The sequence below is a fragment of the Penicillium psychrofluorescens genome (assembly GCF_964197705.1).
Source record: "Penicillium psychrofluorescens genome assembly, chromosome: 4".
Classification (NCBI taxonomy): Eukaryota; Fungi; Ascomycota; class Eurotiomycetes; order Eurotiales; family Aspergillaceae; genus Penicillium; species Penicillium psychrofluorescens.
Window position 1 is genome coordinate 2,474,685 of NC_133442.1, and position 16,436 is coordinate 2,491,120.

The following is a 16,436-nucleotide window of genomic DNA, read 5'->3' on the forward strand; positions in this document are numbered from 1 at the left end:
TAATAACCTCGACTGCGTGGGCAGCCTTTTTTTTCTTGAGATTTGAGCTTCGTCTGCATCGGAGTTCAGATGAGCAATTACTACAGTGAAAGAATTGATCTACGACACATTTTACAGGGACTGATATGAATTAAGAAGAAATTTTATTGCCAGGACTTTTTCTCCGGCAGAGATAGCCTCATATCTATGCAGCATGCGCAACAAAAGGAAAATCCCATAAGTTCGTAAAAACAACACATGAAAAAAGAAAAATGTGAGCCAGAGGGGCAAGCGTCATCAACCGTGAGTCACAAAACGAAAATCACCGAAACACCGTTCTAGGGCGAGACATTTAGTCAAGCTCCTCGGGGTGCTCCTCGACCTCGTCAGCAGTGCGGGCACCGCCAGGAGCGGCACCAGGGGGAGCACCGCCAGCGCCAGCAGCACCGCCATAGGCAGCGGAGATGATGGGGTTGGCAATACCCTCCAGCTCCTTCTGCTGAGACTCGTACTCGTCCGTCTCGGCAGTCTGGTTGTTGTCGAGCCAGCTGATGACCTCGGAGACCTTGTCCTCGATCTTCTTCTTGTCGTCATCGGAAATCTGGAGCTTGCCCTCACCCAGGGTGTTCTTGAGCGAGTAAGCGTAGGACTCGAGGCCGTTCTTGGCCTGGATACGGGAAGCCTCAGCCTCATCCTCGGCCTTGTACTTCTCGGCCTCAGCCAGCATGCGCTCGATCTCCTCCTTGGACAGGCGGCCCTTGTCGTTGGTGATGGTGATCTTGTTGGTCTTACCGGTACCCTTCTCGATAGCCGAGACGTTCATGATACCATTGGCATCCAGGTCGAAGGTGACCTCGATCTGGGGCACACCACGGGGGGCAGGGGGGATGCCAGTGAGCTCGAACTTGCCGAGCAGGTTGTTGTCCTTGGTGCGAGCACGCTCACCCTCGAAGACCTGAATCAGGACACCAGGCTGGTTGTCAGAGTAGGTCGAGAAGGTCTCGGACTTCTTGGTGGGGATGGTGGTGTTGCGCTTGATCAGAGGAGTCATGACACCACCGGCAGTCTCGATACCGAGGGACAGAGGAGCAACGTCGAGCAGCAGGATCTCGTTGGTCGACTTGGAAGAAGTGTCACCAGACAGGATAGCGGCCTGGACGGCGGCACCGTAGGCAACGGCCTCGTCAGGGTTGATGGACTTGTTGGCGTCCTTGTTGAAGAAGTCGGAGACGAGCTTCTGGATCTTGGGGATACGGGTGGAGCCACCGACCAGGACGATCTCGTGGACGGAGGACTTGTCGATCTTGGCGTCGCGGAGGACACGCTCGACGGGCTCCATGGTGGAGCGGAAGAGGTCCTGGCACAGCTCCTCGAAGCGGGCACGGGTGATGGAGGTGTAGAAGTCAATGCCCTCGAAGAGAGAGTCGATCTCGATGGAGGTCTGGGCAGCGGACGAGAGGGTACGCTTAGCACGCTCGCAAGCAGTGCGGAGACGGCGGAGAGCACGAGCGTTGGAGGTCAGGTCCTTCTTGTGCTTGCGCTTGAACTCGTTGACAAAGTGGTTGACGAGACGGTTGTCGAAGTCCTCACCACCCAAGTGAGTGTCACCAGCGGTGGACTTGACCTCGAAGATACCCTCCTCAATGGTCAGGAGGGAGACATCGAAGGTACCACCACCCAGATCGAAGATCAGGACGTTGCGCTCACCCTCGGTCTTCTTGTCAAGACCGTAGGCAATGGCGGCCGCAGTGGGCTCGTTGATGATACGGAGAACGTTCAGGCCAGCGATAAGACCTGCGTCCTTGGTGGCCTGACGCTGAGAATCGTTGAAGTAGGCCGGGACAGTGATGACGGCGTTGTTGACAGTGCCGCCCAGGTAGGCCTCGGCGGTCTCACGCATCTTGGTCAGGACCATGGAGGAGACCTCCTCGGGGGTGAACTGCTTGCTCTCGCCCTTGAATTCGATCTCGATGACGGGCTTGGTGGCCTTCTCAATGATCTTGAAGGGCCAGTGCTTCATGTCGGCCTGGACCTCGGCGTCCTGAAAACGACGGCCGATGAGACGCTTGGCGTCGAAGACGGTGTTGTGGGGGTTCATGGCGACCTGGTTCTTGGCGGCATCACCGATCAGACGCTCGGTGTCGGTGAAAGCCACGAACGACGGGGTGGTGCGGTTACCCTGGTCGTTGGCGATGATCTCAATGCGGTCATCACGGAACACACCCACACAAGAGTAGGTGGTACCCAGATCGATACCGACAGCGGGAGCAGACATGATGGAGGGATGTGATGGGGAGAGTCGTGGAGAGAGAGAGGGATGGAAAGGAAATTCGTAGACAGGTGGGTAGTGTTACAGGGAGGAGGAAGAGTGTGTGGGAAGGATAGAAGGAGAGTTAAGTGAGGAAGTAAGTGAAAGAAGAAGAAGAAGGAGAATGTGGGCGAAAAAACCGCCTATATAGGGAGCGGTGAGGTGCTCAGAAGCTTCTAGCAGGGTAGCTTCCACCGGGTTCTCTGCGATTCCATTACCTTCCTTGCCCCAGCAACAGAGCCACCTCGCCCCTTCGAGAAGTGAGTGGACCATTGGCGAGGGACCCAGTGGAGACGACCATTTTCTACGCCAATTGCCCTCTATTACGACTCGCGGGTAGAATAATTTGACGCTGGTTCTTCTCTGTGAGTCCTTTTTTTTTTGGCGGGGCAAGTTGTTGCATGATGTAATCGAGTGGGATGATCGCATGTGTGGTCCGACGAAGGGCGACCGTCATGATGATCGCATGACCTCCACTCGTTACTACAACAATATGGATAATGCGGATGATGCTTATGATGGTCTTCTAGGTACGAGAATGTCGGGTTACCTAACTATGGAGTCTCTGAAATGAATGGACTCCTATTATACTCCGGATGGGTATGAATTGAGACGATTCCCCTCTCACCCAATCGAGTGGATTTTCTCGACAACAATGAATACAAAATAATAGGACCCAACGTAGTTGTTCCATTGCTTATTTCTGTCTCCCACAATGAACATCCATCCATCCATACCAGAATAACTCGTCGGGGCAAGCTTGGTCACGGGCGGGAGCGCAGCCAATCAGGTCACGAGATCGGGTCCCTTGCCTGTTGTTTTGATCGTCTCTTGCTCACCTCCATTTCCTTCTTTCGTTCAGCTCCTTCCTCCCTTCTCCTCTTCCTCCTTCACTACCAATCAATCACCCCTTCTCTCTCTTTCTTCAACCACCACACTTCTACATCCATCCACAATGGGCGACCACGACATGAGCATGGACCCTTCCGCTAATGCCCCCGATGCTGCCTTCGTGGACAAGGGCAAGAGCAAGGCCCAGGACCCGACGCACGAGATGAGCATGGACGAGGAGGAGAGCTCTGATGAGAGCGAGAACGAGATTGTGAGTCTGCCTGTCCTGAGTCCCCAAGGGATTGCCAATGACTGACTAACCCATTGCTCGTTCTAGGGTGACAACGGTACGCCCTGCTCTACTGTCGTTGCTGCGGGCAACGCGAACTGGTAACTCATACTAATCATGCCTGGCGATAGATGACGAAGAGGACGGCACGGACAATCTCGAGCCCATTTCTGCCTCCAACATCATCACTGGCGGCCGACGCACGCGCGGCAAGGCCATCGACTTCGCTGAGGCCGCCGAGAAGTCCAAGAACGAGGGCGACGAGATGGACGATGATGATGATGACGATGACTATGAGGCTGCTGATAACAACAACAACGTCAACAACCGAGACCACGACAACGATGACCAGATGCGGGACTAAATCAGCCTCCCTCAAAAACTTCCAGGCGACATGACATGGAGATGAAGGGGATTGCTTTCAACTGATGAACTGGCGCCATGGCTTGGAGCGGTTTTCTTTTCTTTTTTTTTTCGCCTCTCTCTCTCTCTTCGATTCATGGTGGATCGGAGACAAAAACAAAATGCATTGATGCAGTCTCGAGCACTTTGGCCAATGTAGACTCTAGAAAGGCGTAGCCTCGTCCACAATTTGTTTATGTATTGAGCTGATCGACAAACCACAACATGATCTCATATCATTTGACGTGTTTTCTCCACGGTTCTCTTTGTATATTCTTTACTGCGGTGTATATACTCGAGCAAGACATCACGTGTCAAGCCGACCGCCACGGCCACCTGGTGTTTTTGTCTCCGACAACTACTTGCCTCGACTGTCAGGACAGCACCATGTCTCTCGCCCACGGCTGATCAGTTTCTTTTCAACCTCTTTCTCTCCAGCCTAGACATCTCCACTCCTGCCACAATTTGCAACGGCCACCATGGCGTCACGGTATAGTTCGCCCTCATCCGACGGTATTTACAGACCAAAGCTAATCAAGTACTTGCCACAACCCAGATTCCCTCGGCAGCGCGATCCCCGCGCATCCTCCTCCCTCTTCGACTCGTACGGTGGTGGCGACTCCCGTCCCGCGAGTAAATCACCCGCTCCAAGCGGATACGGTTACGGAGGCTACTCCAGTCCCGCAGGAGACGGGTACACGAATGGCAGTGCTTCCGCTGGGCCATATAGAAGTGCCACGCCTGACAAGAAGTATGTTCTTGTCCGCCGTGCTCCTCCTTTTGGCATGTCGCTGACTCTCTCTCCCCTGCAGGGGCCACTACTCCGATGCCGTCCTTTCATCACTTGAATCGCAGAATGATGCTGAGGTGGAGGGCATCTCGGCCAAGGTCAAGATGCTGAAAGATGTGAGTATGCCCCTGTTGTTTTTTTTTTTTTTGGAAGGTTGGTTACTTATTCTAGCTTGCCAGATCACACTCGCCATCGGCGACGAAATCCGCGACACGGCCCACCTCACAAACCTCGAAGGCTCCTTCGATAATACGCGTGTACGAATCCGCGGAAACATGACCCGCATGCTGCGCATGGCCGAGAGTACCGGCGTCGGCTGGCGGGTGTGGCTAGGTTTCTTCTGCGCGGTGTTCCTGCTGTTCTTCTATGTGTGGATCAGCTGAGGCCGTCAGGGCCTTGGAAACACCAGATTAATCATTCCCCGTTCTTGTTCTTGCTTTTGGCAAGTTTTGCCAAACCTCAGGGCGTTCCTTCCACCTTTTTTTACTAGTACCCGCATGGTTTTCTCCGGCTACGGCGTTTTGGGGGGATGTATTATATCGAGGCTGTCTCCGTGTCTGTCGTATTCTTTTGTTTGACCCTCGGCGCTTTTCTTTCCATTGCGGATTGCTTTGGGGCTTGCTCGTTTCAGAGATGTACAAGGACGAGCCCAGGACGAGCTGTATATAGAGCAGTCACTACGGAATGCAATAGATGCAACGGCATTGGACCGTCCCGAGGCTTAAGGAGATCCCGTCATGCGATTGCACGATTGGATAAGGCTGAGATGCAAGGCAATGCCATTGACAATATCAATTGAAGCAACAATAAAAACCGACGTGTGTATCGTGAATGCTGCCCATCGCCATCAAAACTCCATACGCGATGCAAAATACATACTCCCATTCAACTAAGGCTGTCCCTGGGTCCTCCTACCCGTCGCGGTAACCGTCGACCAAACCCGCTTCGACGGCTGCCTTGACTTGTGATTGAGGCACGGAGATCATCGTCGTCAAAGAGCATGCTGCTGGAATCAAGCGCATCGCCTCCCCCACTCCAGCGTTGCAAGAACCGGCGCTGTGCGTCTGTCTCACGGTCTCGTCGGACTGGCGGCGGAGGGAGGCCGCCGTGGGTGTTGGGCGTGCTGGTGCGGAAGTTCTCTGCGAATCGATCGCGGACAATACTTGACTCGTCTCCCTCATCATCGTCGTCGTCTAGCTCGTCCTCGGTATCCGTGTGCTGCCATTCCTCTCCCTGTGCAACCCCATCTTCCGCAGCGTCCGGGATCTCATCATCCAGGTCGCGAATCATGCTTTCCTCTTCTTCTCCGCTCAGTTCCTCGTCGGCAGCAGCAGAAGGGATCTCGGCGTCTAGATCGGGCTGGTTATCAAAGTCCACGTCCTCCTCTTCGACATCGTAGAAGCCTTCTTCGCCGTAATCATCATCAGGATATCCTTCGGGAATATCATCATCCAAATCTCGCTCCATATACCCTTCTTCATCGGGAATATTCTCCTCCTCAAGCCCTTCCTCTCCTTCCTCAATAAGCCCCTCCGCATCGGCATCCGCATCGGGGATCTCATCATCCAAATCGCGCTCCATGCCTTGTCCTTCTTCTTCTTCTTCTACTCCCTCTTCGCCTTCCGGACGCAGAATCCCCGTCTCGTCATCTACCATTCCCTCGCCCTGAGCCGCCATTTCGGCCTCTGCCGCAGCAAGTGCCTCTTCACGCTCTGCTTCTGCCTCTTTCATACCAAGCATCGTCTTCGCACATCCTGCCGGTCGAATCCAGGAGTACCCGAAACTAGCAATGTTTTGTTTCCGCGCGCGCAAGGTGCGTTCTTCAATCACCAGTGTGGAGAGGGTGTTTGCTCCGCGAGAGGGCATGAAGCCGCGGTGGTGGGCGGTGTTGGTCTGAGCATTGCGGCGGGAGAGATGGCTGGGTACTTGGTCACCCGGGCCGATGTGTGGTGAGGAAGAACGGTATGGTTGAGAGGACCCAACCCAAAGCTCGTGGGACTGCGGAGTATTAGTTTAGCTAATTTTCTGCCCAAAGTCGTTGAGGCTGCAATGAAACTTACGCCGTGTGGGGTGATGAAGGGGAGGGAGAGCATCGTCTGTAGCGCAAGCTGTATTTGGCGCTGTGGACAGGGTTGGTCGATGGTTGATGTGGGAGTGTTTGTTGACGATCGATAAGCTCGGGCGCTTGCTTAGGCGGTGGATCAGCCGCAAAGGACTAAACTGCATAGTAGTCCCCGTTGGACTGCCCACGGTTGCACTCGACCCCGACATGTACCTATTATAAAGAATTGTCTGGGCCTATTCTGTACTACTTCGCCCATCGATACTATGGGCCAAGAACCCCACCCCCGTGATTCTACCTCAGCAGGGATTAGGCGGTCCCGCGTGTGAATGAATTGGGTCATCATTGAAGATGAACAATGACAATATTTATAGTAAAGAACCCTTGGGATCACGTAGTTAGCTTCTTTTTGGTAGGGGATAAGTATAATATTTCAAAGCTCCTAACACGTACATGTATATATTATCACGATGGAGCAAACAGCCAGACCCTCAACCAATTAACAGCAATTCATATGCAGTTAAGTAAATCCCCTTGAGTAACGCTTCCAGGACTAGGGCCATGCACCGCGGTTCGGTAGATATGGAGTGAATCAACTAGTTTGAATCCTACCTTGGGTATCCTTAATAAGAACATGGACGGCGGGACAAGCCACAGCGGTGTCGGAATACTACGTCCAGCTAGACGCAGGGACAGCTGCAAGCCACCTCTGCGAGTGGGCTGTATTTTTGGACCCAACCCGCGCGCCGAAAGAAGCAGTGGCTGTTGAGACGATGTACTGCCAAGCTTAGCACCGGTACTCGGCCGAAGAGAGTCGGGTCTCCGACATCCCCCGACGGTTGCCTGTCGACCAGCCAGCACCCCGGTGAACCCAAAGCGGACAAGAGGAATCGGGAGGAATCGGAGCCAGGTCATGTGATTTATATACTATGGAATCGGTTCTCTGACTGTTGTTCTAGTGATGAGCCAGGTGTTGATTTCACTCTTCAGCGGCAAGTGGCAAGATGGGACTATGTCCCGTCGAATCATCATTTGAATCTTGTCCTCACGGGCAGACAGATCGTCCGCGAAACACTTGGCGAATAATGATCCCCTCCGGACACGGCAGAAGGCGAGGATGAACTATGATGGATTCCCTTCACATGTAGTAGTAGCTCCCGGACGACGCCGCTCCGGACTGGAGAGAACAGACGGCCATTCAAAATAACCGAGTTACCAAGCCCAGCGACGACGAATCCCGGGGTCAACCAGCACGGTGATAAGCAGTTGTGATGACCTCAAGGAATGAGCTGGGGAAATCCCTGGGGCCAATCCGCAAGCAGGGCGGGCATGCCTGCGGGCGGCAGAAGAGCCCCGACTTCGGCGTATGGTATGAGACATTCCGTGACCATACGTGATGTACGAGCGGGTGGCCGATCGCCATGGGGTTTCTTGTATTGAATCATCGGTCGAGTAAGGACATTATTGGGTGATGTCGGCAGTGTGATTTGATGCGAGAGGAGCCGCTACTTTGGTATTGTCCACATCTATCTACTGTATGTAGGTGCCTCCCTGGTAGCTCGACCGGATGGTTGAGAACCCGGACAGTCAATCCCTGTTGCCGGATCAGTGCTTCCTCCGGCCAGTCGGGCCAGCAAGCATGTGAGAAGAGCGTTGGACTGCGACCGACCTCCCCTAGTCCGTGAGTTCCAAAAACTCCCGAGTCACTGCCACGAACAACTAATGGAGATTGCCCCGCGACTCTTTCCTGCTGTACCGATGGGTACCATACTGACAGGATTACGCGACCCACCGAGGATCTTTTTGTCGTTGCAAAGCTAATCGTGGTTGTAACGCAGGAACTCCCATTGGCCGCCCGATGCTTATCTCGACGGAGCGCCGTAATCATAACGATTGTCATTACTCGATGATTGGGGGGCTCAGCATACCTGTCTGTTTTCGTCGATGCGGACCCGGGCTTCATCCCTGGTACTTGGGAATCTTGTTCGAGCTGCGGGAAGGGAGAACGAAGCTGGCTGGTGGGAGCTGTGAGAGCGACATGACGATTCGGATGGATGATTCCCAGGAAGGAGGGGGAGCAGCATCACTGCTGTCGCCAAACCCATGTATTTGCCACGAGCAACACCTCCCCACAATTTCCTGTCCCGTTGTAATTTTCCCATTTCTGCTTTTACAGTACAATAGGCAATTTGCAGGTAGTGAGTGCTCGGAGAAAGCGTGCAATCCCCGGACTAGCCTGCCGTAATCGCTGCTCTTTTTTTTTCTGCCCCTCCTACTTCTTCTTCCTCTTCTTCCTTTCTTCCCTTCCGCTTCCTCTTCACCCGCAAAACTATTCTTACGCAGACGCTGGGATCACACCTTGACCGTCCCTCCCTCACCCTGCGCTGCGACCCGCCAGTGACGTTCTCCCTATCGCTCCCGATCGAATTCCCGCCCTACGGCGATCACCCCTCCACCCTGCCTGTCCGTTCTCTCTGCCACCGGCGGAAGAATGGGTCTTAACTTGGAAGAAATCTATGGCAAAGAACTAGACGACCAGACTCCCCAGGAGTATTCGGAATACCAGCCAAAGAAAGGCTATGGCTGGGCGGGTACTCTGCCCGAGCGGCAGGGTCTGTATGACCCAGAGTATGAGAAGGATGCCTGCGGTGTAGGCTTTGCAGCGTGAGTGGACCTGGGAAGGCACAATTGACCAGCCACTGACCTACTGGTAGTCACATCAAAGGCAAGGCCAGCCACAAGATTGTCAGCGATGGTGAGTGATAGTGAGCCTGATGATGGAAGACCGATTCACTGACCAATTCGCAACCAGCCCGCAATCTGCTGTGCAACATGACCCACCGTGGAGCCGTTGGCTCGGACGCGCGCGACGGTGACGGTGCTGGTGTGATGACCAGCATCCCGCACAAGTTCTTCATCAAGAATTTTGCCCGTGAGGTAGGCCTGGACCTGCCCCCGCTGGGTCAGTATGCCGTCGGCAACCTGTTCTTCAAGCCGGATGAGGAGGCTCTCAAGCAATCCATAGCTAGCTTCGAGGAGCTGGCCTCATCCCTGGGCCTCCGTGTGCTGGGCTGGCGGGAGGTTCCCCGCGACTCCACCATTCTGGGCCCTGCGGCCCTGTCCCGCGAGCCTATTATTATGCAGCCGTTTGTCGTGTTGAAGTCGGCCTACGGCGAGGGCAACAAGCCCGAAATCACGGACCCAGAGAAGTTCGATGAGAGAACCTTTGAGATCCAATTGTACGTGCTGCGGAAGCGTGCAACTCATGTCATTGGCCTAGGCAACTGGTTCTACCTGTGCTCGCTCAGCAACCGCAACATTATCTACAAGGGCCAGCTGTCTCCGGTCCAGGTGTACCAATACTACCATGACCTGGTCAATGTCGACTACGAGGGCCACTTTGCGCTCGTCCATTCCCGTTTCTCCACCAACACCTTTCCCTCCTGGGACCGCGCCCAGCCCCTGCGGTGGGCAGCTCACAACGGTGAGATCAACACGCTGCGAGGAAACAAGAACTGGATGCGCGCGCGGGAGGGTGTCCTGCAGTCCGAAGTGTTCGGTGATGAGCTGGACCTGCTGTATCCCGTCGTTGAGGATGGTGGTTCCGACTCGGCGGCTTTCGATAACGTTTTGGAACTGCTGATGATCAACGGCGTTCTTTCGCTGCCCGAGGCTGTCATGATCATGATTCCCGAGGCCTGGCAGGACAACCCGGCCATGGACCCGGCCAAGTCCGCGTTCTATGAGTGGGCTGCTTGCCAGATGGAGCCTTGGGATGGCCCGGCGCTTTTCACCTTCTCCGACGGACGCTACTGCGGTGCCAACCTGGACCGCAATGGTCTGCGTCCGTGCCGTTTCTACGTCATGGATGACGACCGCATTGTTTGTGCCTCGGAGGTCGGCGCTATTGACATCGACCCCGAGCGTGTGGTTCAAAAGGGTCGTCTGCAGCCTGGAAAAATGCTGCTGGTCGACACCTTGGCCGGGCGCATCATTGACGACTCCGAACTGAAACAGACCGTCGCCCACCGACAGGACTTTGCCAGCTGGCTGGACAAGGAGCTCCTGAAGCTGCCCGCAATCAACCAGAAGCTGCTGGATCAGAAGGTGGACCTGTCCTTCACTCTGGATGACAAAACCATTCAGAATGACCCTCGCCTCCAGGCCTTTGGGTACTCATTTGAGCAGGTCAGCCTGCTCCTCGGGCCCATGGCTGCCGACTCGAAGGAAGCCCTCGGCTCCATGGGTAATGATGCCCCTCTGGCCTGCATTGCTCAACAGCCTCGCCTGCTCTACGAGTACTTCCGTCAGCTCTTTGCGCAGGTTACCAACCCGCCCATTGATCCCATTCGTGAAGCTGTGGTTATGTCCCTTGAGTGTTACGTTGGCCCTCAGGGCAACCTGCTGGAGATGGACGCTTCTCAGTGCCACCGTCTGCTCTTGAAGTCCCCCATCTTGACCATCCCGGAGTTCAATGCCCTGAAGAATATCAACAAGGCCCACCAGGACTGGACTGTCCGGATCGTCGATATCACCTTTGAGAAGAAGAAGGGCACTGCTGGTTACCTCGAAGCCCTGGACGCAATTTGCGATGCGACGACCGAGGCCATCCAGAACGGTGACAAGATGATTATTCTCTCGGACCGTGCTACCAGCGCGGAGCGTGTCCCCGTCTCTGCTCTGCTGGCTACCGGTCTGGTGCACCACCACCTGGTTCGCAACAAGTGGCGATCGCTTGCCGCTCTGGTCGTTGAGACCGCCGAGGCTCGTGAGGTGCACCACCACTGCGTCCTGCTCGGCTATGGTGCGGACGGCATCAACCCTTACCTGGCTCTGGAGTGCATTCTCAAGATGAACCGCGAGAACCTGATCCGCAAGGACCTCAGCGACGACAAGGTCATTGAGAACTACAAGGCTTCATGCGATGGTGGCATTCTCAAGGTCATGAGTAAGATGGGTATCTCCACCCTCCAGTCCTACAAGGGTGCCCAGATCTTCGAAGCCCTCGGTATCGATGACAGCGTTATTGACCGCTGCTTCGCTGGGACCGCGAGCCGCATTCGTGGTATCACCTTCGATCTGATTGCTCAGGATGCTTTTGCCTTCCACGAGCGCGGATATCCCTCCCGTGAGATCGTTGAAGTTCCCGGTCTTCCCGAGTCTGGCGAGTACCACTGGCGTGATGGCGGAGAGTCGCACATCAACGACCCTGTCAGCATTGCCAACATACAGGATGCCGTTCGCACCAAGAACGACAAGTCCTACGAGGCCTACGCCCGTGCAGAGCACGAGCAGATCAAGAACTGCACCCTGCGCGGTATGCTCGACTTTGATTTCGATCAGCGCACCCCTATCCCAATCGACCAGGTTGAGCCCTGGACCGAGATTGTTCGTCGCTTTGTCACCGGTGCCATGTCCTACGGATCCATCTCCATGGAGTCTCACTCGACCCTGGCTGTTGCCATGAACCGTCTCGGTGGCAAGTCCAACACCGGTGAAGGTGGCGAGGACCCGGAGCGCAGCAGGCGCATGGAAAATGGCGACACCATGCGGTCCGCCATCAAGCAGATTGCCTCTGGCCGGTTTGGTGTGACCTCCAACTATCTCGCGGATGCCGATGAACTGCAGATCAAGATGGCCCAGGGTGCCAAGCCTGGTGAGGGTGGTGAACTGCCAGGCCATAAGGTCGTTGGCCCTATTGCCCGCACTCGTTACTCTACTCCCGGTGTCGGTCTCATCTCCCCGCCTCCGCACCACGACATCTACTCGATTGAAGATCTGAAGCAGCTCATCTACGATCTCAAGTGCTCCAACCCCCGCGCTCGTGTATCCGTCAAGCTCGTGTCCGAAGTTGGCGTCGGTATCGTCGCTTCCGGTGTCGCCAAGGCCAAGGCTGACCACATCCTGATCTCTGGTCATGATGGTGGTACTGGTGCGTCGCGCTGGACGGGTATCAAGTATGCCGGTCTTCCTTGGGAGCTGGGTCTTGCCGAGACTCACCAGACTCTCGTTCTGAACGACCTCCGTGGCCGTGTTGTCGTCCAGACCGACGGTCAAATTCGTACCGGCCGGGACCTCGCCGTCGCCTGTCTCCTTGGAGCCGAGGAATTCGGCTTCGCAACGACCCCTTTGATTGCAATGGGTTGTATTATGGTAAGCTGCTTTGCACCTTTTCTATCCACTCTTTGAAGTGCTACGCTAACAGTGTCCCTCCAGATGAGGAAGTGCCATCTGAACACTTGCCCGGTCGGTATCGCGACTCAGGACCCAGAGCTACGCAAGAAGTTCGAGGGCTCACCTGAACACGTGATTAATTTCTTCTACTATGTCGCCAACGAGATGCGTGCTATCATGGCCAAGCTGGGTGTGCGCACTATCAACGAGATGGTCGGTCGTGCGGAGTTGCTTCGCATCCGTGACGACATCCGGAACCAGAAGCAGGAGCGCGTGGATCTGTCACTGATTTTGACTCCGGCTCACTCGCTGCGTCCTGGCGTTGCTACGTACAACGTCCGCAAGCAGGATCACCGCCTCCACGTCCGTCTTGACAACAAGCTGATTGCCGAGTCCGAGTTGGCCTTGGAGAAGGGCCTGCCTTGCCGCATTGAGTGTGACATCGTCAACACTGACCGTGGACTTGGTGCAACGCTCTCCTACCAAGTTAGCCGACGCTATGGCGACGCCGGCCTGCCGCAGGATACCATCCATGCCAACATCAAGGGCTCTGCTGGCCAATCCTTCGGTTCCTTCCTTGCCCCCGGTATCACCCTGGAGCTCGAGGGTGATGCCAACGACTATGTTGGTAAGGGTCTTTCGGGTGGTCGTCTCATTGTCTACCCGCCTCGCGGTGCCGCCTTCAAGGCCGAGGAGAACGTTATCATTGGTAATACTTGTCTGTACGGTGCTACCCGCGGTACTTGCTACTTCCGTGGTCTCGCTGCTGAGCGGTTTGCTGTCCGCAACTCCGGCGCCACTGCCGTCGTGGAGGGAGTTGGTGACCATGGATGTGAGTACATGACTGGTGGTCGCGTCCTCGTTCTCGGCTCTACTGGCCGCAATTTTGCTGCTGGTATGTCTGGCGGTATCGCCTATGTGCTGGACGTGAACCAGGACTTCCACTCCAAGGTCAACCTGGAGATGGTTGAAGTTTCTGGTATCGAGGAACCGGCTGAGGTCGCTTTTGTTCGTGGTCTGATTGAGGACCACCACCACTACACCGGATCTGAGATGGCGGCCCGTATCCTTCTTGACTTCACCCGTGCCCTCCCTCACTTCGTCAAGGTCCTGCCGACCGACTACAAGCGCGTCATGGCCGAAGAGGCCGCTAAGGCGGAGGCTGCGAAGAAGGCAGAGTTCACTCTCCCCAAGCTCCCCAGCACCCCCGTCGCCACCGAAAGCGCCGAGTCTGAGGCCAAGAAGGCCGACCTTCTAGACATTGAGGACAGCATCAGCGACTCTAAGAAAGAGAAGAAGCGCTCTGCTCTAATCCTGGACAAAACCCGCGGCTTCATGAAGTACGGCCGCCGCAGCGAGAAGTACCGCAACCCAACCACTCGCACCCGTGACTGGGGGGAGCTGTCCAACCGTCTCAGTGAGGATGAGCTTAAGTACCAGTCTGCTCGTTGCATGGACTGTGGTGTTCCTTTCTGCCAGTCTGACACTGGTTGCCCTATCTCCAACATCATCCCCAAGTGGAATGAGCTTGTCTTCCGGGACCAGTGGCAGGATGCCCTTAACCGTCTGCTGATGACCAACAACTTCCCTGAGTTTACTGGTCGTGTCTGCCCCGCTCCTTGCGAGGGTGCCTGTGTTCTGGGCATCAACGAGGACCCCGTCGGCATCAAGTCGATCGAATGCGCCATCATCGACCGCGGCTGGGAAATGGGCTGGATGGTTCCCCGTCCTCCCAAGACCCGCTCTGGCAAGACTGTCGCCGTCATTGGCTCTGGCCCTGCTGGACTGGCTGCTGCTGATCAGCTCAACAAGGCTGGTCACACCGTGACTGTCTACGAGCGTGCCGACCGCATTGGTGGTCTGCTCATGTATGGTATCCCCAACATGAAGCTCGACAAGAAGGTCGTCCAGCGCCGTGTCGACCTCATGGCTGCCGAGGGCGTCAAGCTCGTGACGAACGCTGCTGTTGGTCCCGACAACGAGGTCTCCCTCCAGTCCCTCCGTGCCACCCACGACTCGGTCATCATCGCCACCGGTGCCACTGTCGCTCGTGACCTCAAGGTTCCTGGCCGTGAGCTGGACGGCGTGCACTTCGCCATGCAGTTCCTGCACCAGAACACCAAGTCCCTGCTGGACTCCAACCTCGCTGACAACGCCTACATCTCCGCCAAGGACAAACACGTTGTTGTCATTGGTGGTGGTGATACCGGCAACGACTGTATTGGTACCTCGGTCCGTCACGGTGCCAAGTCCGTCACCAACTTCGAGCTGCTGCCCCAGCCGCCCCCAGAGCGTGCCGGTGACAACCCGTGGCCTCAGTGGCCTCGCATCTACCGTGTCGACTATGGCCACTCCGAAGTCAAGACTCACATGGGCAAGGATCCGCGTGAATACTGTGTCATGTCGACCGAGTTCACGGACGATGGCAGCGGCCGCGTCAAGGGTATCAACACCGTTCGCGTCGAGTGGACCAAGAGCTCCACTGGTGGCTGGGACATGAAGACCGCAGAGGGCAGCGAGCAGTTCTTCCCTGCCGACCTGGTCCTTCTCTCGATGGGCTTCTTGGGACCTGAAGACCGTCTCCTCGGCGAGGAGATTGAGCGTGACCCTCGCAAGAACGTCAAGACTCCTCCTGGCCACTACTCGACCAACATCCCGGGTGTCTATGCGGCGGGTGACTGCCGACGTGGACAGTCTCTGATTGTCTGGGGTATCAACGAAGGCCGCCAATGTGCGCGAGAAGTGGATGCTTTCCTCAGCGGCATCAGCTCCCAACTGCCTGTCACCGGTGGCATCGTCCGCCGCCCTGCCATGGACGCTGTTCCCCAGCCCGCCCAGGCTTCCGTCCCAGCCTAAATGATGAACTAGCCATGAATAGGGAGAAGAGGGCTATGTTATGACCATGATGGGCATGATAGATGATGATATACTGAGTTTTTTCACAGAAGGAAAAGTTTGTGATCCTACGCGGGAAATACCCCCAAATTGTTTGGTCTTTTACAGTTCTCCATCTTCACCGATCGTGAAGTCGTTGATTATTTCTTGTTCTCTTTGCTTTGTTTCTTTCCTTTGTTTCTCTGACAGCAGCGTTTGAAGTGTGCAAGGTGTTTAGAGTCTGCCACCGTTTAGTGATATCTCATGTGCTGTACATAGCCTTTTTTTCTTCTACGTGCTCTCCTGAATTGCATTTTCTTATCTTCATTTGTGCATATACTAGAATTGTACTAGGTCTCTTCTCTATATTCCTCTACTCGAATAACAAGCCAGCAAGCAAAGTCATGTCTCTCTCCTACTTGGTCCCAGCTCTCTGGTTTTCAAGATGGCAGAGAGCAAGATTCTCTTTCGGCACGAGCATTCTCTCCTCACCTGAGCAAAAGAGTTTTCTTCCGAGAGCGTGTTCATAAGGTGCTCTTCCATCTTCAGTGTCTATCCAGATATATCGGCGGATTCTTTGTCACTGAATGTGTTCATTGTACAGATTTCATTGGCATCTTCCGTGTTCAAAGGGTTTAACAGGAGAGAAATAGAAAGAGAGATGAATGGATTCATTGAACAGAATATCGTACAATAACCTGCACCAGGCAGAGAAATAGATCATAGA

General features: G+C 55.1%; 5 protein-coding genes across 5 annotated transcripts; 3 read left to right on the forward strand and 2 right to left on the reverse strand.

The window, feature by feature from the left end:
- Nucleotides 1–331: 331 nt before the first annotated feature.
- On the reverse strand, nt 332–2,254 carry PFLUO_LOCUS6567 (Hsp70 chaperone; the record flags this gene model as incomplete). Its single annotated transcript, XM_073784124.1, has 1 exon — nt 332–2,254. One exon carries the CDS (start codon nt 2,252–2,254, stop codon nt 332–334), a length of 1,923 nt encoding a protein of 640 aa, XP_073640610.1.
- A 988-nt stretch (nt 2,255–3,242) lies between these two features.
- PFLUO_LOCUS6568 (Histone H2A.Z-specific chaperone CHZ1) lies at nt 3,243–3,771 on the forward strand (the record flags this gene model as incomplete). Its single annotated transcript, XM_073784125.1, has 3 exons — nt 3,243–3,389; nt 3,456–3,465; nt 3,539–3,771. The coding sequence occupies 3 exons, from the start codon at nt 3,243–3,245 to the stop codon at nt 3,769–3,771; spliced, it is 390 nt and encodes a 129-aa protein (XP_073640611.1).
- Nucleotides 3,772–4,288: 517 nt separating this feature from the next.
- Nucleotides 4,289–4,982, forward strand: PFLUO_LOCUS6569 (protein transport protein bet1; the record flags this gene model as incomplete). The annotated part of the gene is made up of 3 exons (XM_073784126.1): nt 4,289–4,560; nt 4,622–4,715; nt 4,779–4,982. The coding sequence occupies 3 exons, from the start codon at nt 4,289–4,291 to the stop codon at nt 4,980–4,982; spliced, it is 570 nt and encodes a 189-aa protein (XP_073640612.1).
- Nucleotides 4,983–5,484: 502 nt separating this feature from the next.
- On the reverse strand, nt 5,485–6,692 carry PFLUO_LOCUS6570 (uncharacterized protein; the record flags this gene model as incomplete). The annotated part of the gene is made up of 2 exons (XM_073784127.1): nt 5,485–6,597; nt 6,660–6,692. 2 exons carry the CDS (start codon nt 6,690–6,692, stop codon nt 5,485–5,487), a joined length of 1,146 nt encoding a protein of 381 aa, XP_073640613.1.
- A 2,460-nt stretch (nt 6,693–9,152) lies between these two features.
- Nucleotides 9,153–15,691, forward strand: PFLUO_LOCUS6571 (glutamate synthase [NADH]; the record flags this gene model as incomplete). Its single annotated transcript, XM_073784128.1, has 4 exons — nt 9,153–9,325; nt 9,376–9,416; nt 9,474–12,814; nt 12,878–15,691. The coding sequence occupies 4 exons, from the start codon at nt 9,153–9,155 to the stop codon at nt 15,689–15,691; spliced, it is 6,369 nt and encodes a 2,122-aa protein (XP_073640614.1).
- Nucleotides 15,692–16,436: the final 745 nt, after the last annotated feature.